This window comes from Taudactylus pleione, unplaced genomic scaffold (genome assembly GCF_031769625.1).
Source record: "Taudactylus pleione unplaced genomic scaffold, aTauple2 ptg000361l, whole genome shotgun sequence".
Classification (NCBI taxonomy): Eukaryota; Metazoa; Chordata; class Amphibia; order Anura; family Myobatrachidae; genus Taudactylus; species Taudactylus pleione.
In genome coordinates, this window is record NW_028284762.1 from 627,054 (window position 1) to 652,516 (window position 25,463).

At 42.6% G+C, this 25,463-nt stretch overlaps 1 protein-coding gene across 4 annotated transcripts in view; it reads right to left on the reverse strand.

Moving 5' to 3' along the window:
- Window positions 1-8,455: 8,455 nt before the first annotated feature.
- Window positions 8,456-25,463, reverse strand: part of ILDR2 (immunoglobulin like domain containing receptor 2) — a 294,960-nt gene continuing 277,952 nt past the window's right edge. For 2 of the 4 annotated variants that reach the window (XM_088444403.1, XM_088444401.1), the window contains 5 exons: window positions 24,597-24,767; window positions 18,452-18,565; window positions 16,585-16,789; window positions 11,795-12,422; window positions 8,456-10,395 (listed from right to left, as the gene is read on the reverse strand). In XM_088444403.1, the coding sequence (XP_088300529.1) occupies window positions 10,360-10,395; window positions 11,795-12,422; window positions 16,585-16,789; window positions 18,452-18,565; window positions 24,597-24,767 (1,154 nt within the window). In that variant the 3' untranslated portion in view covers window positions 8,456-10,359. Of the gene's footprint in view, window positions 10,396-10,942; window positions 12,423-16,584; window positions 16,790-18,451; window positions 18,566-24,596; window positions 24,768-25,463 lie in introns of those variants that run through there. The other 2 variants (XM_088444402.1, XM_088444400.1) reach the window with 1 other exon arrangement.

Sequence of the window (25,463 nt, forward strand, 5' to 3'; positions counted from 1 at the left end):
AACACTGCTTGAGAGAGGATCATGAATAAAGGATTTTTTTCTAATTTTGCATGTATTTATCTATAAAGAAAATATTTATTTCACTACTCTACCAAAAGTAAACGCTATTTACTGACATTTCAGCGGGGCAGGGTGTGATTCCGCACAGGAATAGCAATATACAGTATAAGTGAACTGATCACTGGAAAGTTGGTGGCGCTCCCAGTGTCAGTCAATATAGGTCCAACGAGCGAGACTGACCTCTGTAACCTAGGAACAAATGTGGGAATGAGTTTGGTGATGAGTCTTTGAAAGCATCCAGCCGTGAAGTGGTTCCAATAACACAAATTAATTACTTTGGGAATTGAGGGCCTGATTCAAACCCGCTTGCTAGGATGCGTTAGCACGCAGCCGTCAGCAGCCTGAGTATGCAAATCCCGCGATCGCTAGCAAGACATTAGCACGCCCACTATGTCCTGCCGTGCGATCGCGGTGTGTGTTTAGACGCCCACCAGCCTGACACAAGACGCCCACTTTCCCTTAGTAATACACGTCATCTCCAGGAAGTGTATGGAACAATCGGTAACATCGGACCCATACGTAGCACTTGTGGCTGACCACACCCTACCGCAAGCACTGCGAGTGCTGCAATGTGTAATTCAGCCATGTGACGTGTACGCTGATGCTGTGTCTTAATTATGCACCACCACACGCCCATTACCATCGAGCACCCCGTCACCACCCACAAACGGCTCGTCCTGTCACTCATTCTAGCGAGGTGTCTATGTACAGGGTGCGAATGCTTCGCGATCACATGGATTTGTTCGCGCTCGCGCATTGCGTCTCAAACATCGCCAGGCTACCGACCGGGTCTGAATCAGGCCCTGAGTACAATGTACAGGGACCTCACCTGTGAGTATGTTCCCAGCCACAAAGGGCCTGTATCTGCCTGGGACCTTCTGCTGTTTGAGATAGGATGGTAGCGACCCTACACCCCTACCTCTGTGCCACCCATGCGACATGGTGCTGCTCTTTATCCAGCGATCATTTGTGTTTATACAACTTCTGCCTGCTGTGCTGGGCTCAGAAAATCCTACATGATTAATTTCATCTGTGGACTGCCCATCGTTATGCTAAATTCTGGTTACACCCACCATGCCGCCATTATGTAAGTGCAAAAGGAGCTGTGATGTCTCCTTTGGCACTGGTATATTAATTGCACCCAATTAGTGTTGTTCCCACACATGGATCAGCCAATTGCCGCCCGTATGCACCCTAGCACTCACCTTGTCTGCAATTCTAGTGTTTAACTCTTTCTGGTTGTTCTGTTTCTGGGAGTTTTATTAGAGGCAGCTCTGATGTTTCTTTATTTTCAAGTTCTACAACAGTTAGATAATGTGGGAAAGATGGTCCAAATGTGACAGAAGTCTGTGTTTGAGCAAGGTGACAACAAACTGTTGCAATAGTCAAGGAATGAGCCTGCACAGATGTCCAATCAGTCTGCTCCTCAGCACATCAACCTGCTAACACGTTTTAATAAAGGCGTTACTGTGCATCAAACATATAAATGCCCCCTCTAACTTTCACCCTTCTACCAGGTTCATGCAATATATCGTCCCCTGTAATTCATTACACATCCATTATCTTGTAGCACACACCCTCTTTTGTCTTCTCTCCAGGGTTTCCTCAGTGGTGGGTAGAAAGTGATGACATCATTGCTGTTTTGCGCAGAACCGTTCCCTCCTCAGGGAGATTGCTGAACTCTCCAGGGAGTCTGGGAGATCACCCCTATTTCAGTGTCAGCAAGTATGGTGCACACCTGTTTTTTTCAATAAAGTTTGATAACCAGTAATAGGGAGAACAATAAAACGGGAATGAGCCATCCCAGGCTTGGCAATCATATCACACCGGTCTTACTGAACCCCCGCACCAGTTTTATCCTCCAGGCCGACCAATTGTTGTCATTGTTCGGTACTTAGAGTATCTGGAGAATTACAAAGTCTATGAAAATAGAGGTCTTTGTTTTTCCAACTATAAGCTACGCTTTGTGAGATTAGGGGCCATAGAATACTCAGCTGGGTGTTTGAAAGTGACAGTGCGTATAGAAATGAGAATCTGCCCATATTTACATTTCAATACACAATCATAGAAGCGGATAACTGTCTTTTCAGCGTGGACGCAGGAAATAAAGGGATGAAAAAGACAGATGAGGCATTGAAGTAATGCCTTCTTAGTTTAAAATACTATTAAACAAGCATCAGAAAATGTGATTTTTTTTTTTTTTTTTTTTTAAATCCTGACAGTCCTATTGAAAGATTCACAGTTCTATATTTTTTTTCCAAGCTTTTAGCTTAAAATCTAATTTCACTTTCTTTTTAAAAAAAATAAAATAATTTTCTTAACAAATTTACAAATTAATATTCAGTTGCTACTCAAAATAGCTCTTTGCCTATTGTACGGTACTTTTAGAGGTAATCATTCATGTTTTTGTTGGTTTCTAAATGTATTTAACTTGATGAATTTATTTATTTTTTACCTGAGGAAAATACATGCACCCCCTTTCTCGGCTGTAATGAGGATGGAGTAGAAACATTTTCATCTACTACAAGACTTTCCGCTGGTGTATAATCTGCATATAAAACGTAATCTTATTATTCCCGCAGTGTTAGACGGGCAAACGCAACTTGTCAGTTGTACCAGCCTAATGCTTAAAGATAACGGGCTGACCAGAGCAGGGAAAAAAGCAAAAGAGAGCAAATAATTTTGCACCTAGGCAGAATAATTTGACACCACAGGTGAGGCAGATTTATAATGGGTACAATATACTGTGTGAGATTCCAGAGAGTTTAATTATGAAAATATTAATTTCTTAACGCATTTTTGTAGTGTCCAATAAAAAAATAATAATAATAATATACACATACAGTGACTTGTAAAAGTATTCAGACCCCTAAAAGGCATCAGACCTGTCTATATTCTTTATTAAAAATGAGACCTACACAGATTTTTCCAGACAGTATTTTTTATTGCAAACCAGTAAGTTCTTAAAGCATATTTTTAACCTCAAATGCTATTATTGGTCTGCAGATTATATTAAAAAAAATCTCAACAATGCAGCTTGCATAAGTATTCAACCCCTGCAGATAAGAACCACCTTTTGCTACATTAACACCATTAAGTCTTTTGGGGTAAGTTTCTGTAATGGGAGTGCAGAAAATGGCTGCCGAAAGCCATGTTGTGTGCAGTTCTTATAATGTGTCAGGCATTAGATAATGGTCAGACATTAGGTGGTGGTCAGGCATTGCATTAGGTGGTACAGGACTGTGGAAACTAGACAGACCATAAATCCTTATGGTGTTGTCTTTAGGTATATACGCATGTGTAGCTTTCTTATCGGTATTTACCCAATAGAGTAGTTTGAAACAGATTTATACCCATATTTGTAAGTGGTGTCTGCAGCCCGATGGCAGGCTGTTAAAAAAAAGTTCAGGACAAAGGAGATTCAGTAGCCTTTGACTTTCTCTCAATGTGCGAGATTCCAGATCCAAGATGTTGGAGGGGGCTCCTGGAAATTAAACCATTTATGTCCTAAGTAGATGAACCGAGCAAGTTAAGTGTTTAACCGAGCAAGTTATTCTATATTTTCTTTTACTTTGTAATGAATGTCGTTTTAACTGATATTTATTTGTGTGGCTTGATTTACGTATCCAAGGCATACACGGGACGATTTGAAAACGTACGACACCTCGGTACGTTTTCAAATTCAGCCCGATGCATCGCATGCTGCTGTGAATGGTAAATTATCCATCTTACAAGATGCGTCGGTTACCTATTCAAAAGCATGACTGATCGCAGATCTTATGGTTTTTCCATAAGATCTACGATGTCGATGTACAACGATGGGGACACGCATCGCCGTCATACAGCATGCAAAACCACACACGACATGCACGATTGATCGTTGCTATCGATCTAACTTGTGCACGTCATGTAAAAAATCTTACACTGTATGGGTCGCTCAAGAATCTTATCTTGTTCCATTGAGAACATTAGTGGTGTCAGAAGTGGGATACAAAGGGTTAATAGCCATATATCTACTTAGGATGTGTAGTCGATGGTTGTAAATTCTCTTCATGGTTCAGTAGATGTGCATACTGTTGTCCTGAGGGAATGTTCCTCTGTCTCATTCTGATGAAGGTGTGATCTGATCAATCACATGTATGTTGTATGTGTTACTGTTTTTGTGTTACTGAAACAAACAAGAAAAATGCATTTTAAAGTTTTTAGGAGATATGCAAATTTGCTAAGAGGGAAATTGGAAATTCAGCTGGCTGATTTCAGAGGAAACATAGGCCCTCATTCAGAGCCGTACGCTCTGAGCAGAGCACACGCTCTGAATGAGGGCCGTCCTCCATAACTATGGAGCGTCCTCCTGGACGCTCGTATAGCTGTGGGTCACCACCCACAGCCTATACGAGCGTGCAGTTTGATGGCCGCGATGGTCGTGACCATCGCCACTGCGAGCCGGAGCCTGTGGTTGAGGTTTTCAACCGCAAGGCCCGGAGTGATTTTGGCTCTATCAGAGCCAAAATCACTCCCACTGACATCACTAGTGATGTCAGTGGGCCGGCTTCTGATGGGAGGCGTTCCCTTGGGAACGCCCCCGTCAGGGAGGCACGCCCCCGACGCGCCCACCAAAGGGGGCGTGCTGTCAATCAACATCGACAGCACGCCCCTTTTGATCAGACACAACAAGCGAAGGAAAGTCCTTCGCTCGTCGCGTCTGGCGCATGCGCACGACGGAGCTCCCTCCGTCGTGCGCATGCTCAGTGCAGACCATCGACCCACTTGCGAGCGGACAGCCGCTCGCGAGTGGGTCTGAATCAGGCCCATAATGTGAACAAGCAGTTTGTTGGTTTATCACTGCCTGTTATTGATGTGAGTGGAAGTAGTGAAAGTTTGCTTAGTCCTGTAGATGTTGTGAAGGCAGGAGGGAGTGTAGAATCTATGCAGAAGAATGCAGCAGTGATAAGCAAACCTGTCTCACAGACAGAGCAGAATCCACATTGTCCAGTGAATTCACAAGGGAGGCGCAGTGATGGGATTCATTACTTAGCAGCTACTGAGGGAGAGAAATCAGATGCAGCTGCTATTGAGAAAAAAGTTTTCAGATAGAAAGATTGAATGAATCTGAAGATTCCTGTGATATTACAGAAGATCTTTATAGTCACACATTATTAGAACAAGAGTTTGATTCTGAATTGAATGGAAACAAATGTGTGCGAGATGTATTAGAAAATGAGGTTTCTGACAACATGCCTTTGGTTTGTGAGATGAATGATGGTAAATCTGAATTACCAAGCTCTGCCCAGTTTGCTATGTGTGATGAACTGAACGAGAATCAGGAAGTGCTTGAGTGCCCATTAGAATAGGTGGGGCCAGGCAGGTGATGATGGGGGAGTGGTTATGATGCCCAATGTTGATTGAGGAGATTAAAGCGCTACTTGCTGGCCGTGTGAAATTTAAACCAATGTTTGAACTTTCCATATCGGATTTCTTTATGATCACAGTTTCACAGTGGTGGGAAGATTTCCAAGACAGAGAGCATTACTGGTTCCTGGATTATGGTGCTACCTGCAGAGATACAGAACCTTTATGGACTGTTGCTGCAGCAATGCAGCCATCTTTGCAGACTGTCAGGTGAAGAAAAGAAGCTACTCCTATTGCAAATAGGTGGGAGACCAGTACAAGTGGCAGAGTCATATGCCAAATTTAAGAAGACCAGCTTGTGTGGTTCACTGATGGATCAGCCACACGGTCAATGCAAGGACACTGTTGGACAGCAGCAGTATTCCAGCCAGCTACACAAAAACTGTTGTATGAGAGCAGTGAAGGTGGATCAAACCAATATGCAGAACTGAGAGCTGTGCGCATGGTGCTGGAAGAAACCCAATGCCCTATGGTCCTCTACACAGACAGCTGGGCTGTGTTTCAAGGCCTAACCACTTGGAGAAGGCCAACATGGAAGCAGAACAGGAAAATCCACTGCAAAGTAATCTAGGGTGGCACTGTCCTGTGGAATGAAGTTTGGAATTTGTGCAACCGTAGGCCTGTGTCGGTGGGCCACTGGATAGGGGGGATCACTACAGGGTGCCTGCATAAGGGGACCACTGCTGGGAAAACTGCATGGGGGGGGACTACTGCTGGGGGCACTATATAAAGGGCACTGCATAGGGGGGGGACTACTACTGGGGGCACTATATAAAGGGCACTGCATAAGGGGATACCGCTACTGGGCGCACTGCATTGTGGGGACTGCTACTGGGGGCACTGCATAAGGGGGAACACTACGTGGGGCACTGCATTTGGGGGGGCCACTACTGGGGGTACTGAGTAAGGGGAACTAATTGGAGGCTGTATAAGGGGGACCACTACTGGGGATACTGTATAAGGGGCACTACTATGGCCTGCACAAGAGGGACCACAACTGCATACTTGGGGTACTGTATAAGGGGTACTACTGGGGTTAAGGTGCATATGGATAGGAATGTTCAGCGTGAAAATAAAGGGTGTGTCATGTTGACACGCCCCATTTTTAAGTGACCACGGCCATTTTTTTCCGCGCACATCTTGGGGAGGTTGGGGGGGGGGGATCCCTTTTCAAATTTGCCCTGGGCTCCAAATACCCTGGTTACGCCACTGCTAGACAGTGTCGGGGGGTATGATGCAGCTTATAGTTCCTCACAATTGATACAATAGTACTCACTGGGATATCCAAGCACTTGGATATTATTTTGTAGCCTTTAATATCTTGTGCATGTCTATTATTTTATATTTCATTTTCTTAGAATGCTCTTTGGTATTATTCTCACAGCTTCCCCTCAGAGTCACCGTATGAGCAGTTATTTGTCTTTTATCCATTAAAGCTGACATTTTTTAAACATTCACAGAAAGAGACTGATTGCAAGCCATCTGTTAGGGTAATTTCTTTCATATGTGAAAACTTGGAGCTTCCATAGCACATGGGTTGAATATTTATGAAACATATTTCAGTCTTTGTAAAAAAAAAAACTTGCAAACAATTAATGAATTATGAGAGTGCACAAGAAATACTGACTGACACTGGGTAAATTTCAGCTGTAATACAGACAGATCTGATGACTTTTCAGGGGGGTAAATATAAGTATATATATATATATATATATATATATAAAACTATCTGTAGATAGATTAATCGATCAGCAGACAGATAGTAGCACTAGGGCACTTATTAGGAAATTATTCCAGTTGCCAGATGAGCAAATTTACAAAGAGAGAATGAAAAGATAATGGTACTCTAGGTGTAGTTGTTATAAACCCACAGGTTTATTAAAGGCAAAAACACCATGTTAGTGTGAGAAAGGGTTGGATTGACTAGAAAGTTTGGTCACTTGTACAGAATACCTCCCAATATATATTGTAGTTATGATAAATCAAAACATTGGAGCCCAAATATTCTGCAACACATTTTATGACATTGACTTATTTGAAGCCTCAGGCTGAGAATAAAAATACAATTGTTCCATTTTAACAAGTTCTTTTTTTTTCTTCTTTTGTAAACAAAAATCATAGAAGAAAAGTAATCATTTTAAAGGCAGCTGGATACAGTGTTCACAGTACATTTCCAGAGGATGCTGCAAACAGTAAGTTCATACATAAAAATATTTTTTTTCCCCAAGATGGTTATAATCAAGAATGCCAGCCCTTCCAGAAACTGAGAGACACTATAGATACATTAAGCTCATGGAGGTAGGGACCACCCTCACATACTTTCCAGTTTTAAGTACTTACCCCATTAAACAAAGTGTCCCGGTTCGTGCATTTCATACCATGCAATGCTGAAGATAATGCCAGCACCATTGACTGATAAAAAAATATTATGAAATCTAATATAGATGCATTGTCCATCTTTGGAGCCAGTGGCTGAAATAACGGCCAGTTGTAGCAGAGAATCAAATGATACAGTTTGCATTTAAAGTCGTGCTCATTGGTATATTTGAAAAAAAAATAATATTAGAGAAATAATATTCCTACTGTAAGCCCATCAGACTAGGTCATACATCATACTGGATCAAGTATAGAGCACACAGAATACAATCATCATTAACTTCAAACTGAATAGTTTTTATCTGTAATACTGTAGTTAAAAGCTGTAGGTGAGTATTAAAAAAATAAATACAAGTCTATATATTTTTCTTTAAAAATAATAGAACTTGTTTTTGAGTTCCCCATTGCTACTTTTTGCAAATTAATATATTTTGATAATTTAATGCTACTGTATTCAGTCAAATAAAATCATCTTGGATATTGAATCTGCTCAAAGTAAAATCCAAGAAGTATACTGTGGCATATTGTATTTAATAGATATTGTAAATAATTGGGAAAATAATATTCTAAATTGAAGTAAATAACATAAAACAAATACTTTAAGCTTTCAAAAAGAATATATTATAAAAAATGTGAAATGATAAATATAAAATGTAATATTTATGAATTATATTTTTTGCAAAAAATATTTTCTGCTTATCTCTTTGCAGTTTTTCAAAACCTCAATCTTTCATATCTCCACTTCTGACAAAGTGCCTATTTAAGAAAAAAATAAATGGGAAAATTGTGGCATCATCTTATTAACATATAATTTCAACATTGTAGGGCTAAAACAAATAATCGAAAAAGTTTGTTATGTTTAATATCAAAATTAAAAAAAAAAAAAAAAACTATTTGTGCAGTAAAGATGTATTATTTATAATTTCTCATAGTTGAATCTTTTAATGTGTTAAATATTATCATTTCAAAAAAATTATAATAACATTTATTATATGATTATTATCATTTGATATTAGGGCAATGTTTTTACGGTATTTATTATTTTGTTTATTCACTTAGGGGAAGAAATGTCTAGTTTCAATCTTGAAAAATTAATTTATTACACCAGTGAGTGCATGATAAATTCAACTGTATAATGTCTTAATGTAGATATCTCAGGTGTAACTCATGCAAGTTCCATATTTCAAACAAAAGCAACTAATACAGGGAAAATACCATTACTTTTTTTCTGATATGTAGCATAATTTGAATCTTCTACTTAAAAGTTAATTTTAAAAAATCTACAATTGCTACTTTTTTATCATATAATGATCCAGTTGACACTGTACTGTAGAATACTTTTTAAAACTAAAAAAAATCTAAATAATAAAAATCTTATAAAGCAACACAATACATTCAGTCTACAAATAACCATATAACTCTTCTGTAAGTTTGCTCTCAGTTGGCAAAAGCCAATCAAAGTTACAAAAGCAGATACATAAAGTGTAGGTGTAGCATTTTTAAAAACAGATACAAAAAGTATAAGCATATTGTTGTGTTAAACTTGTTATAGAAAGAAAAAAAAATGTTTCTTGCATCAAATGTTATCATGACATGACAGAAACAAAAAGGTAGGGAAGTGAAGAACCAAAATTGTTACTTAAATTAGAAGAACAAAAAGAGGTACATAAGTAGCACCTTTTCCATGTAAACAAAACAGTCACTGGGCAGAATTCACAGACCATACTGAGAAAAAAAATATTCATTAGGGACAATAAATTGTACATACTGTAGCAATCATGAAATTCCAATTTTACAATTACAACGTGGGCAAAGTTTTGATAGTGACATTTAACATTGTTTTAAAAATATTTACATCTATTGGCAAAAGCATATATCCAAATCAAAAAATGTTTACTTTTTTAATTTTACTTTATAATTGTGTTTAGCAAAAACAAATATATTTTTTTTTAAATCATGATAGATAATCATTACATTTAATAATTTGTTCAAATGAAGATTTATTTTTAATTAATTAGTGTCTGTGAATTATGCCCACTGTATACAAAATATATCACTAGTCCTTTTATGGGACAATGTGAATGAGAGGCACAAGGAGGTTAAATGGTACAAAAAATAACACTGTTTGAGTGTGAGACATAAGGAATGTTGGAGAATGGAGGCAAACACCACCCCTGTTAAGTTATTTAGGAGTAGGATTGAGTTAAAGTATACTAAGGCTAGTCCTTACACAATCTAAAGTCATGGCAACTTCTGATGCCCCCCTTTCCCCTCCAGATTTTTGTTTGAGGTCCATTATTGATTGGGTTGTATACCCTGCAGGAGACCATTGCTTCCAACTTAAGGTCCAATGCATATGGTCTCCTGTTCTGTGGGAAATAGGCTAGTTAATGATCTTCCACGTCAAGAAGGGGTGGGTTCCTTGGAGCACAGTGGCTCATTGCTCTCTCTGATGTAACCAGGACTGCCTCAGTGCCTCCTCCATTGAGAATCTTCCTTAAGTCTTTCACGGTGTCAGACAACGAGGGACATCCTGTTTGGAAAATCACCCTGCGAAAAATAATAAACAATAAGATATGAACATGACAAAATGGAGAACAAAATGATAAAACTCTCCCTGTCCATGGGGCAGATAAACAAACACCCTCAGCTGACAGCCCAGTCTTAAAATTATCATAATTTTTTTTTACATGAATGCACTCAACCCCAATATAGGGGTATTCTAAATTGGAGCAATACACTGACTATGTGCCACCATGATGAAACTATTATGAAAACAAAGAGGTAACACAGATGCACAATCTCCATAAAGCCTGTTCTTAGACTTGAGTTGAGTGGTGTGAAATGTGTGAAGCACGACATGAGTAAATGAAAAGACAGGGACATATGATAGGGAGTGTCACACTGGAAGGAAGGACATTTTTTTCTTTAATTATGCTGTTAAATACTGATTTTTTTTTTTTTTGCCTCAGTGGATATTTCCTTCGCTCTTACTGTAAAACCACACAACTATAAGAAGAAAGAAGGTGATTAAATAAATTATTCAACAATAAAGGAAACCACCCATCTGTGATTTTTCTTTTTCTTTTTTGTTCGATTTAATACAGTTCATGTTTTCAAAAAGTTTAATACATTTTTTTTAAAAAAAGCTGCCACAGTTACAGTTTCAATTAAATTAATTCGGGAACAAAAATAATAAGCAGCAGCAACACAAAGTTTCATTTTGTACATGTATTTTTTTCGCTCCTAATGTATTCTTTTTATTATTGTCACAAAAAAATAGATATCTGGTCAGGTAAATTTAAAATTATGAGTGTTTTTGGTGCAGCTTCCGGTTTGTGAAACCGCTGAGACAACTCAGGATAAAAGTTTCTGAGATAATTCCTACAACAATTCATTCCTAGTTCCATAACAGCAAGAAGATAACCACAAAATCAACCTAAAAGAGTGGAACCACCCACACTCCCATATTGTATTTGTTTATTTGTTATACAAATAAATTCAACTCAAACAAGTATCCCAATTTCAACCATGCCTGCACAAGACGAGTTACATCTGGAGTCTCAATGTACAGAATATATATATATATATATAAAAAAAGACATATTTAAACACCCAATGTCCGATGTAGCATGGAGAATTGTCCGAACAGCCTGTTTACTTGTGTTATGTTTTTAAAATTTTATTAACATACCCGATAAAGTGGACAAAAAAAGTCCCTTTTTGAAATGTGGTCAAACAGTATTGACGTTACAGGAGCTGCCTTTATACAGCATGCATTTTCAATTAGAATCATGTTAATGGTCCACAAACATCTCCAAAATGGCACAATATATTATATAACAATGTCCTCACACACACATCCTCCCACACTTTAAATTTTTGACAACGCCCTCCAACCCCATTTGGCCTGTGACCCATTCATGTAAAAAAAGAAGGCTTTTCTCACTGTTTTACTTGGCTGGTCCTTTTTCTTCCTCTTGTCTGAGGTGCTGAGATAGGAGTGTTCTCTTGAACGAAACGGGAGAGCCCTGGCGAGCTCCCTCTCACTGTAGGGAGGAAGTGAGTCTTCTTCCTCAACTTTTTGATCTTTGCTTTCACCAGTCTTGAATGTAGGAGACCGCCCATAGCTGCGACTTGAATTTTGCCGCAAGCTCAGGTTAGATGGGGTGATAGTGGTTTCCTCGATAACCCTTGATTTCCTTTCAAGGACACTGCTAAGGTAAGCATCGTCATAACTCTGTCCCATCCTGCTTATCCTTTTGGGAAAATGTTTGTCCTCTGAAGCTTGTATCCTAGAAGGGCTGAATGTCCAGCCTCTTTCAGTGTCTGAAAACAGTTCCCTTCCATGGTTTCGTTTTCCATAGTAGTCTTCAGTTGAGCTGTCCTGGTATAGAGATCTTCCTCTTAAATCGGACCTCTCAAACCTGGGCCCTGTTCCAGGACCTCGGCTTTCGGATCTACGGGATCTTTGTTTATATGAGTCTGCAAAGGCAGCCAGCTCATCTGTAGATACGGCTTGGACTGCCATTGGAAATGATTTCCTTTCCAAGACCTCAGATGTTGGTCTCTGGAGGCTGTGAAACAAATAAATGTATATAAAACATGTAATCTGTGTTGAGTTCATAGCTATCCGCAAGTGTACAACATCTCTTAGTGGAACATTCTAGTAGATACAAAGAACATTGGGCTTGATTTAGACCTGTAAGCTATGCTGATATTTCCGCAGTTGAACAATCTTTTTATTACAGCGCATGCGTCTAGGTCGCACAGTGCATGCGTCCTGGGGCCATCTGCAATGTCGCTCACGGACAAGATTTAGCCGTAGAGTGATTGACAGTTAATGGCCGCATGTGGGTGGTAATAAAAGGGGTGGTCAGAAAACTGCGGGCATGTCGCAACCATATTATAGCTGTGTTGGGTCCAGCGACTGCATCTTTGTACGTCGTTACTCATAGCGTTATTCATAAAGCCGATGATCAGTAATATGCGGCCGATGCTGCAACATTTTAAGCAGATGCTGTGACTTTTATGCAGATGCTTGGAATTGCAAACTCGCTGGTTGGTGTCTCAATACATCTCCTGGCAGCTGCGACACTTCCATATTTTCGCATAGCAGCTGCGTAAAAAGTCGCATTGGTGTCGGGATCTGCGTACAACTCTAAATCAGGCCCACTAACCGCAAATAAAGACCAATTCCCACATCTAGTCTGCCCATTATATCTGTTCTCTATATGAATTACAGCCAAATGATATTGTCTTGTAGGCTCACAGGCAAGCCCTGACATGTATTCAGCAGGCTTGCTACCTTTCAGGCTGCCCCTTCCGGGAGGGAGCAGCCAGATCGGCATTACAGGGGGGAAGTGGCAATCGTTAGGAGGCGGGGCTGACCAATGTTTATTTGTGGGCGGAGTGGGGAGCGGGGCCATGCAATCACGTCATTTTGGCCCCGCCCCGCTACACAATGCTGATATTACAGGCATTGTGAAGCAGGGGGCGGGGTCAAAATGACGCGATTCAGCTTGAATCGCGTCACCGCCCCACCTACTGCGGGGGTTCTAAGGTAAGTGCGGGGGGGATAGGAGGGGTGGGCGGCAGCCAGGAGGATTGCCTGCCATCCCGGGAGGTCGGGAGTGGCACCCGATTTTGCGGGAGGCTCCCAACCAAATCGGGAGGGTAGGCAAGTATGGTATTCAATAATGGTTGTGAGAACCTGCGCACACTTGCTATGTTTAGAAGCTGCTGGTATATAGGGTCTATCCTGATTCCCTTAGTAAACAAAGTATAATAACTGGTAATGCCTGCGCTTAATAGTGTAGGAAATAAATGATATTCCAAATCATATTCCAAAGCCCAAATGTTTAAATGAGATAAATTTATTACTAATAGGTAGTAAAGTACTGCTTGCCGAGTAGAAATTGTGGGATCTACAGGTAGTCACAGTGCTACTGGACTCCCAGTTTAACTACAAGCACCAAACAAAAAGGGGGTGTCGGTGGTAAACGGGGGGGGGGGGGGAGTGTCCCTATAATGATGACGGAAGGTAATTAGTCCAGGGGTTAGGGAAGGTGTAGGGGCAAGAGGAGTATAACAAATAGTCTGCAAAAAATAAAAATAAAACGAATGTAGAAAAAAATAGAAAAAAAAAAAATATATAAAAAATGTATATAATAGTGAACAAGTCTAGGGTGTTACGCTCTGGAGGGGCGTTGTTCCGTGCCCTCCGGTCCGACAACTTACCCTGGTCTTCTAGTGTTCGTACTCCTTCATCCGTATTTTCTGCAGAGCGGGTGCCGGCAGTCGCTGTGAATCTTCTTGCGGATTCGCCTACAGCGGCCTGGCGGCTTGAGTTTCGTGATCCCGCTAGGTCACACGATCCTCCGCCATCCTCTGCTGCTTTCAGGTGGCTCAACTCTCTAAGGGAGGAGACTGGTCCGCAGCGGTGAAGTCCGGGATGCGTGTCTGGTTAATCCAGTGGTTACCAAGGATCCGATAGGCAGCGTCCAACTAACTTCCGATACAGGACAACGGATGTGGAAGTGGATGGTTTGATGGGAAATGTAGAAATGTAGAGACTCAAGCCGCCTGGCCGCTGTAGGCGAATCCGCAAGAAGACTCACAGCGACTGCCGGCACCCGCTCTGCAGGAAATACGGATGAAGGAGTACGAACACTAGAAGACCAGGGCAAGTTGTCGGACCGGAGGGCACGGGACGCCACCCCTCCAGAGCGCAACACCCTAGACTTGTTCACTATTATATACATTTTTTATATATATATATTTTTTCTATTTTTTTCTACATTCGTTTTATTTTATTTTTTGCAGACTATTTGTTATACTTCTCTTGCACCTTCCCTAACCCCTGGACTAATTACCTTCCGATCAGGAAGGTGGACCATTGTCATCATTATAGGGACACTTTCCCACCCCCCGATTGCCACCGACACCCCCTTTTTGCTTGGTGCTTGTAGTTAAACTGGGAGTACGGTAGCACTGTGACTACCTGTAGATCCCACAATTTCTACTCGGCAAGCAGTACTTTACTACCGATTAGTAATAAATTTATCTCATTTAAACATTTGGGCTTTGGAATATCATTTATTTCCTACACTATTAAGCGCAGGTATTACCAGTTATTATAATAAGTATGGTAATCAGTTGTTGATTAAGGCCATTATTGGACACAATTAGCCATCACGGCCTGTGTGTTAAGGGGCTTATCCATTAGCAGATCTTTTCAAAAGATGAAAGACAAAAGATTTATCTTTTGAAAATTCCTGGGGCTGCGGTGACAGATATCTCTCATGTACATGACAGATTTTTTCAAACGACGAACGACGAACGATTTTGCATGACATCATTCTGGGAGTGGATTTTTTTTTATGTTTCTATTCATTGCATTAACAAATCGTTCGTCCTTCGTTGTTTACCGCGACAGATATTTCTAATATCTGTCAACGATAAACGATAATTGACCAACATGTTGGAGAGACAAAAGACCAAATTTGTCGGCCACGGGAGTGCGCATTTTGATCGTTCAGAGCCTATCCATTAGCAGATAAAGTGAACGACTGAACGATAAATCGTTCAAATTTATCTGCTAATGGATAGGCCCCTTTACAGAGCTAAGTGATATACCTGACATAACGCAAATGTTTAAACTCTGGCACACTCCGTTACTGAGGCAGTTAAGGGGAACACTGCACAGCATCCTAAAACTTAACGTGATTGGCTTGCGATCTCCTAGGTGACAAAAAGAGATTGGGGGAATCAAAAAGAGCATGGTCGGGGGTTATCGCGCCAAGTCTGGAGGTTAATAACTAGTGATTAGTAATATTTTGAAAACTGTTCACTGGATCGTCCATCTTATTCTGTCTCAAAATTCTGCTTGATTTGCGGGCAAAGTGTGGTGGCAAGTCTTCTTAGTGCCAGCCCAACCGCACCAAACCGCAGAATGAATCTGGGAGTGTGAGGTAGTGCTAGGTGGGGTGGAGTGTCCAAGCTCATGGGTAGAATGAAGTGGGAGAGTTGGGGAGTATTTTGGACAAGGTCATATACGTAGGAAAGGGGGGGGGGATGCCAAGTAGAGGGCTTTATAGGTGAGGGTATGCGGTTTGAATAGTATTTTGGAGGTAAAGGGGAGCCAGTGGAGGGCAGAGCATGGAGATGATCACTAGTCATCACGCCACATTCAGGACAGATAGAGAAAGGATGGACTGCTGACAGAGATGATAGAGGTAAAGCTAGGAAAGGTGGGTGCTACGAAGGCCAAGGGAGTGTCCGCACAGGGAGGAAGGGAGAGGAGGTTGCGGTCGGATAGGGGAGAGGGTGAGGTACAGAAAGTAGGAGATATCACAGAGATGAGAGAGCACGAGGTCTAGGGAGGACCATCAGAGTGTATGGGACAAATAGGTCCACAGGGTGAGATCATGGGCGGTGGTGAGGGATAAGAGTTTGGCAGTAGAAGCCCAAGGGTGGTATCAATGGGGATGGTGAAGTCTCAAAGAATGAGAGTGGGTACTAAGTTGGAGAAAAGGAAGTTGGAGAGCCAGGCAGCAAAGTTGTCCCATGGGGCGTAAGTTGGATAGGAAAGCAGGGACTTGACATATCAATGTTACTTACCCTGGTTATGTCTAAGATACCAATGTATGATTATGATGCAGACACCCGGGTACATTATGCTTACATTTATTTAGTCTCCTCTGCCCCCACTAAATGCGCCTGGAATGTATCACTTACCTGCTCCTGAAGTTCTCTCTCTCATCCCTGAATTTGGAACAAGCTGAGGGCCTTGCTGTGGCCCCCACAACCCCAGACCAGTATTCTGCATCTCCGTCAACGTTGCAGCTGGAAGGAAGAGGCTTCCTGCGGACCTGTCGATAGGAGCGATTAAAGTGCACGTTGTCCTCATGTAAGGAACTGAGTTCGGAGATTGTGTGGCTGTCTGAGGAGGAGAGGAAACAGCAAGTTGATAGAAGAATATCAGAAAATGGACATCATCGGGAATATAACATCCGATGTACGGTGCACCCAGGTGGGGACAAGGAACCAGATGCCAGTGGAAATGGGCAACGCACAAAACTGAGCAGCCAATACTGTCGTCACATTATTAGAATTCATCGTGCCCTAGGCAGCATACGCATTTGCCCCCCTCTAATGGGTGATCCACCTATGTCACATGGTGATTACATAGCTTCAGCAGTCAGAAGTATCGTGCTGCGACAAAGGCGGCCTGACCGGTACCAGCTCATTGGCCAGAAAGACTATGAAAGCAACGATATGGTTTAAATTCATGGTGACAATTTTATTACCAATAAAAGGAAAAACAATTCCTTCTACAATACTAGAACTTTCATGGATTCTGCCAAACTTCTACTTACATACAGGGGCTGATTCTGAGTTAGGGGTAAAGAAAATAAAAGCCAGGAACTTTGCCCCTTGGCATGCTGCACTGCGGGTGGGGTAGATGTAGAATGTGCCCATAGATTTAGGAGGGGCGAGTCTAATCTCAGATCTAAAGCTGGGTACACACTACACGATTTGTCGTGCAATCATGATAACTGCGACCGGTTTGCGCGACCCTCGTGTAGTGTGTACACACAATTCATCGTCGGTGCTGCACATCAGATGGGACAGTGCGACGTACGACGCAGGGAAGCTGCATTAGGCGTGTGATGATATCTCTCCCCGTCGTGCGGTGTTTAGTGTGTGTGTACGAAGACGCAATACAGCATATCATGGCGTCGCTGAATCGCTGTGGTGTGTACCCTGTGTAACTTGCAGTGTTACAATAAAGCTGCCCAGCATTTGTGGTCTACATGTAAAAACAGCCAGTATTTACCGTGCATGCAAAAACAATAAAAATAAATGTATTTGCCCCCCTTTGCAGAGCAGCATGGTCTGTTCTTGGTGCAAAGTTCCGTGGTTTTCTTGGTTTGCTATAACTTCTGGCTAGCGTGTGATATAGGTGGTTGTATGAGATACAGGTAGATGTTTCGGGAGCTCTGATTGGGACAGTAAATAGGATCCATGATACAGAAAGCAGAATACAAAATTCCCAGTAAATGGTGAAAATTCAGAGATTTTGCCAAGGCTCCTTACTGGCGTCAGAAATCACGCCTTTACCGCGTCTTTCATACTGGTACAAGAACGGAACCCAATGTGGAACATGTTGAATCTAAATTCTAATGACCCCCTAGAATCTGTGGTCATGTGTAATGTGATTATCTGTCTGCTGTAATTACTCTTGTCTGCCACTGTTCTGCTACCTGACCGCGCGCGCTGGTTACCCCACGATGGCATATAACAAGTGCGGTCACTGGCATTTTCCCAACAGCGCTGGGTAATAACTAGCCTTGTGTGCTTACGTTTACATTCTGTATGTTGTGGCAACACTCAGCTACACAGAATATAATAATCTATATTTGGGACAATAGAAGGCAGATAAATGACGGCTATTGGCCTTGGTGACTCACTGTGTGGGACGTATACAAGTTAGGATAAAATGACTCAATTGCTGAGAGGTTCTGAGATCTGAGATTATCGACGACTCTTCTGCTAAAATTAGCTCCAAATCGGGATGTTGTGAAGCTCTTACAACACTTACATCTCTCGCGCATCCTGCGGGCTGGGTCAAACTGGGCCAGTTCCTTCTCTACGTAATAAAGGACCTTCATGGAGTCTCTCTCCTTGTCAGCCTGGATGCGGTAACCTTTGCGCACTGAGGGAGACAAGCAAACATCTTATTCAGAAGTTAATATTTTTAAACCGTTAAATTCATTGAAGTCAAGCAAACAAATCAAACCATTAAATACAGTTGGGACTCGTTTACAAGGGGAACCTAGGATGTACCCATGGTATGGTCTGCCTGATAGCTATGCAGATGGAATCGGTATGATTTACCGCCGGACCCATGCCCGGTGGTAGGAATCCCGACAGCAGCATCCTGGCAAAGGAGGAAATCCCGATCGTCCTAAGGTAAGTACTAACTAACCTATTTCTACCCCCTAACCCTAACCCTCCCTTAGGGATGACTAACCCTAACCTTCCCCCCCAGTGCCTAACCCTAATCCCCCCTCTAAGTGCCTAAACCTAACCCCCCCCTTCCCCGCCGTCTAAACCTAAGTCCCCCGGGGGAGTGCCTAAAACTCACCTCCCCCCGGGGGTGCCTAAAGCTAAACCCCCCTTCACCTAGCCTAAACATAACCTCCTGGGGGGTGCCTAACCCTAAGTCCTCCCCCCCCCGGCTATCGGCGCTCGGCATCCCTTCAATCGGGATGCCGGGCATCGGGCTCCCGGCGTGTGTCTAATGACAGGCGTCGGCATATCGACGCCTGTCTTTAGACCCTTGCCGGGATATGACAGTCGGGAAGCCGGCTGCCGGAATTAGGTCCGCCGGCTTCCCGACTGCACACCATGCAGATAGTGTCATCAGTCCAGTGCTGACACTGAAAGCACTTGTGTACTGTTTGGTCCCATGTCATGCACCAGCTGCGTTCTCCAAGCAATCAATGCAGATTAGACTGACTGCACCAGGCGCGTATGTTTGCAAACGGTCTACGTGCCCTTAAGAAAGCTCAATATTCCCCAAGAAAACGCATCACTTATCTTCAATTTAACACCACAAGCTTTTAATCAGCTGAGCAAAACTTTGTATGATTTCAAGTTACTCCAAAAATACAAACACTATATTAAAAAAATAAAAGGAAAAAAAAAACAAAAAACATTACAAATTACTTTGACTATTTATGTTTTAGATAACTTTTTATACTCACTCATGTTTTTAATAACGACTTTAAAACAAAAACGTATACTTCTAAAGACCATATTACCTTTAGCATGACTCCTCAATTTCAAAAGACAACCCCCACCCCCCCTTATGAAATCTCTCTGCCCAGCTCCTTTTCCTCTAATCGGCACCTACCGCATGAAAGGTGAACGCTCACAACACACCCACAGAACGGTTCTCTTGTGTGAGATCACTCTGCGGCCCCCAAGCTGACACCCAATAACGCTTACTCAGCGGCCCCAGAGAAGCGGCTTGGAAGCGCACGACTCTAAAACCACAGGGAAGTTTGCATAGATGTGTATGCAGCCCGCGACGCATTGCGCAGATCCCTGAAAATCGCTCTGTGCTGTCGCATTCAGACTTGTGGAGAAACTCAGAACCAGGACCAGTATGTCACATATAGGGACATAAGTCAGAGATAAGTTCTCCTGCAGGTCGCTAGCCGCTTATCTGCTCCCTGGTGCCCTGCATTATAAGCCGCGCAATGATTAACAATGCACGTGCTGGAAAAGAACCTCCAGCTGTTTACACTTTAACCCTTTTAAGACAAGGTCACCACCTTCATAACAGAATCATTGTCACACTTTGGGGCTGAATCACAGGGGGCATCAGCCAACTGGTAACATGGACCTCTTACTTCCGATATCGCACTACGTCCACCACTGATTCAGAGTACAAGCGGAGTGGACTTTTATGCCTTAGTTCACACAAGTGAATTTGAGTTTGTTCCTTTCCGGATAGATGGGATTTTTTTTTTTTTTTTTTTAGTACATACGAACAATGCCATCGCTATGAGCACAGCACTCTGTGGGCGGCCCCTGTATGCAGGGCCGGATTACTAATGGGGCGGGTGGAGCTACAGCTCCAGGCCCACCATTAAAATAGGCCCACAGGATTCAATGCAGTGCAGACAGGGAAAAAAAATCCATGAGAACACTGTCTGCACTGCTTTGAATGCGACGACACTGCATTGCTGTGATGGAAGATCCGAAGTCTGGACCATTCACCCCGCATCGGCTGTCTGAAGCTCCGCTCACACGTCAGAATATCCTTATTCCTTTCCCTGCAGTACGAGGCTCCGCCCCATGCTGCCCAAAGCCATGCCCCCATGCCACCCGAAGCCCCGCCCCCAGGTCGTACTAAAGCTCCCCTGGCCATCTGAAGTTGTGTGTCCCTTGGGTCACCATATGCTCCAGTCCCCCGGGTCATCTGAAGCCTAGCCCATTCACCCAAGGGCCACTACCCCCCTTCCTGGGCAACTTAGTCAATAGCTGGGCACATAAATTCAACTATAAGGTCAGCCTAACAAGTGGAGTGCAGAGGCTGAGCTGAGGAAGGAAGGAAGGAAGGAAGGAAGGAAGGAAGGAAGGAAGGAAGGAAGGAAGGAAGGAAGGAAGGAAGGAAGGAAGGAAGGAAGGCAAGCTTTCACCAGCCGTGAGGAGAAATCAGGATGCATAACCAGCATTCCTTCACACAGGTAAGTGTAATGTCTGGCACCTACGTGTGTGTGTGTATATATATATATATATATATATATATATGTATATATATACACACATGTGTGTATTTGTATACATACATATATAAGTGAGTGTATATATGTATTTTGTGTATATATATATATATATATATATATACACACTATATATAAATATATATATATATATATATATTATATATACACACAAAACTCCCCTCTAGTGATCTATGACAACACCACATATTGTATATGAGGAAAGAAGAGGCGGCACATCAGTACAGATCTGTACTGATATTTATGTACATTTAAACCTTTATTCACCATTCTATTTGGGAGTGCCGCCTCTTCTTTCCTCATATACAGTATGTGGTGTTGTCGTACATCACTAGAGCGGAGTTTTGTGCTATACTGTATATATATATAATTATATATATGTGTATAATCAGTTGTTGAAGCTGTATAATCAGTTGTTGAAAATGGCATCCACACAAATAATCAGCAATCTTCAAGACAACACCATGGTGTCAGACGGGGGAACCACGGATGAACAGGGAGTGCAGTGCCTGAGAGCGGAGGTCCAAGCCCAGACCAGTGCAGTTCCCGGGACTACTTCTGTGTCTCTATACATTCTGGCTTATTAAGGACTGTTCGTTAACAGCTCCTTTACTCCAATCCGGTAATTGTCACCCTCCAGCCATTTGTGGATACCCGTACTATACATTTCCACTCACTAGTGTGGATTCAGTATATGCTATATATTGGTGCTTTGCATGCACTCTTTTATCTTTGTGTGAATATTGTTGTCTTGAAGATTGCTGATTATTTGTGTGGATGCCATATATATATATCACATTATGTTGATGGAGGTGTGAGGATACCTCCTATTTTGGATTACCTCCCATCTGCAGCTTTGTTTGCGCACCGGTTCACCTATTACCTTTTAACTTAGACTGATAGATATATCCCCCGTTCCACTGTACAGGCGATATATCCATAGTGCATCGCCGGGTGTGTACAGCGGATATGTCTGTGAACGATATGGTTCACAGACATATCCCATCTGCTGTGCAGCTGTCAAGCCCGGGTCATCGGGCAGGCGATTGGCAAATATGTATACACTTACCAATCGTCAGATAGGTTACGGGTCTGCCAAACGTGGACCTAGTGTGTACCAGGCTTTAGGTTCTTTCATGATGAAACACCCTAAGTATAGAATTGTGAAACTTTAAAAGCATCTTGGGGGTCCTGTGTGAGCCATAATCGCTGTTAGAGTGCTATTTTGATTGGTATTGGATGCGGTCATTAGACCGATAGTCGGGATGCCAGCGCTTACAATGCCAGCGCTGGAATCCTGACACTTGTCAGAGTCCTGGTCCCGGCATCTCGACTGTAAGTACTGGGGTAAGGGTTAGGCATTAGGAGAATGGTTAGACACTAAGTAGGGAGGGTTAGGTTTAGGCACTAAGGGGGGAGGTTAGCATTAGGCAGCGGGGTGAGAGGGTTAGGATACTGACCAACAAGTGTTGTTATCCTAACCCTGTCGGGATGCCGGCATCGGGTGTTTTTGACTGGCGGGATCCCGAGCACTGGCATTCCGTACCCAACCCATTGGTATATATATATATATGTCTCTGTGTGTGTGTATATAGGGAGCTGCTGCATCAATGAGGAGTGATGATGAATAATCATAGCCTTCAGAGGTGCCGCAGGCCGCGGATGGCAGCTGTATTTGCCCTTTCACAAAAAAAAACCCCTTTTTTGTTATAGCTCAACTATAAAGTTGTTAAAAGTGGAGGCAATTATTCCCCCATGGATATAGCCACACCCCCTGTGTAGACCACATCCACACACTAGGCATGCCCCCACATCACTAGTCACACTGCCACAGAGGTTATCACATTCGCCTGCAGCAGCACACAATAGGCCCTTCATAAATTTCAGCTCCAGGCCCATGTAGACCTTAATCTGGCACTGCCTGTATGGGGCCAGCTAGGTGCCTGGAACGGTCCCCTGCAGCTAGTATCGTGGCTCAAAGCAGCCCTGAGACATTCCGGACTTGAATCCTGCAGCGTGTGCAGCCACCCACAGTGCCCGGAGGATGCCCCAGGCAGTGCTGTACTTCCCGGTGCTAGAGGCCCCACACCTTGGCGCAGCGTCATGACATCATGCGTACAGGGGGAGAGGCCGGCACAGGGCGCACTGCCGCCCTGTGACGGCACTGTGTTAGGGCCTGATTCAGAGCCGCTCGTAATCAGCCACTCATTTGCTCCGAGCGATGTTCGCACATCTGCGCATGCGTATGGGTCATAATGCGCATGCGCCAACCAGTCATTGCAGTCAGAAATTGTGCGCTCGCAAAATAGCGAGTGCCTGCTAATTTGAGTGACAGGATGAGGCGTTTGTGGGTGGTAACAGGGGAAGGTGCTTGAAAACGGGGAGTGGAGATCCGAACGCAGACGTGCCAAACGGTCAAAACGGGCGTTTTAAGGGTGTGCATAATTAACAAAGCAGCGTCATCGGCCACGTCACTTGGTTGTCTCTTAGCCTGAACTGCTCGCATGATTGCGGTAGGAAAATCCAACCACAAGCACTGCGAGCAGTTCAGACGCCTTTCGATGTACTCGATTAATCTAATAAATAGCGGAGATGCCGTAGGATGCGAACGGCCAGGGGGCGTCTCTTTACAAAATAGCGAGCGCATGTTTCGTTCACTCGCTCAGACATAGAGGCGTCTACAGACCGCAAAGAGCGAGAGCTCAATTTAAATAGCCGGCCCCTTTTTCTGAACGACCGTTCGCAAATAGCGTCCGGCTCTGAATCAGGCCCTTAGTACACTATAATAAATATATATATTATTTTCTATTTATGGGCATTATATTGCGTTTCTTCTCGGGCTAATTGGTGGAGAATTGGGCCTGAGAAACCTGGCGAGATTATTATACAGATAAGCATAAGCCACCGTAATTCTTCATTTCAGAGCGCAATTATTCATTTTGCATTTTATATTCCATTTGCCCTGAGTGTAGTACAGCATTAGGGCTCTTCCTTTGTGCCCCGTATCCAATCTCCAGGATTCGTTCCTTTGCTGGCTGAGGATTAACAGAAGCGACAGCAGCTTTGATTTATCTCCTAAGACTTCATTTGCATAGTAAAGTTGTCACTATCATTTTTTTTTTTACATTTTATTCTTATTTATTTGTGCAACTGATTTATAATCTGGCGACTGTTGCAGCTGGAGCACGTTCTCAAACGCTCAGTATTCTATACGAATAGGGAAAATACACTCTCTCCATAAATTTTCCTGTAATTTGTTTCACCCCAGATATTCACGGCACACCTTGGACAGTATAGGGATACAAATTCCTAGCCTGGGAGGAGAAGGGAGCTGTTGGGGGTGGAAGAAAAAGATTGGGGAGGGGTTGTTGGTGTAATCTGGTGTGACCTTCATGATGTGAATCATTCGTACGTTTGGCTACAAATTACCATTTTGGCCTCCTAACGAGTCGCTTTGCACCAGCGGAGGAACGTGTTGTTTTTCCATAAGCATAGGTGCTGGAACTGGGGCAACGGGAACAGTGGAGATGTAATATGGAGGGCAGGCAGTGGGCACGGCTGGTGGGTATCCAACTTTTGCGGCCTTCCCTGCTTCATATACTGGAAAAGAAACAAAGAAAGTATAATAGGGAGTTAGAGTTAATAAAAACAGAACACAATTTGGTAACAAACTTGGCCCACGTAACACTATTTGCAGCATAAAATGGTGGTACCATCGTTAACTTTTTGATTGGTAATGTCGAAACAGCTCTCTTCCACTTTTCATTACAATTCAACTACAGGTGGTGCTGTTGCAAAGGTTTTTTTTTTTTTCATTTAGTTTTTGGGTGAAATTAGGTGAGATAGGTAAAATTTAGAATTTTATGCTACCTGCCCTCCACAGATTTGGAGATCAGAGGACCCACAAATTGCCTGATCCCAGGTGTGTAACATTTCACATGTTAGTTTATGTCAAATAATTCCACAGAAAACAATTTTTCTTTCTTCCTCTGGGTTGGGAATAACAATCAATATGGCAGGCCCCACTCGTGTTAGTGCAAATATGAATTCCACAGAAAACAAATTTGTGAAAAGTGATTTTCAGAATATTTTTTTTATTAATATTCTAAAATAATAAAATGAAAATAAACTCTAAGGGGGATATATATCTAAGTTTGGAGAGAGATAAAGTACCAGATAATCAGTTATTGTCACTTTCAGGCTGTTTTTGAAAAATGGCTGTTTGGTTGGTACATTTATCTCTCTCCACTTTATCTCTTTCCAAGCTTTGATAAATCTCCCCCTAAGGGGCCTAGT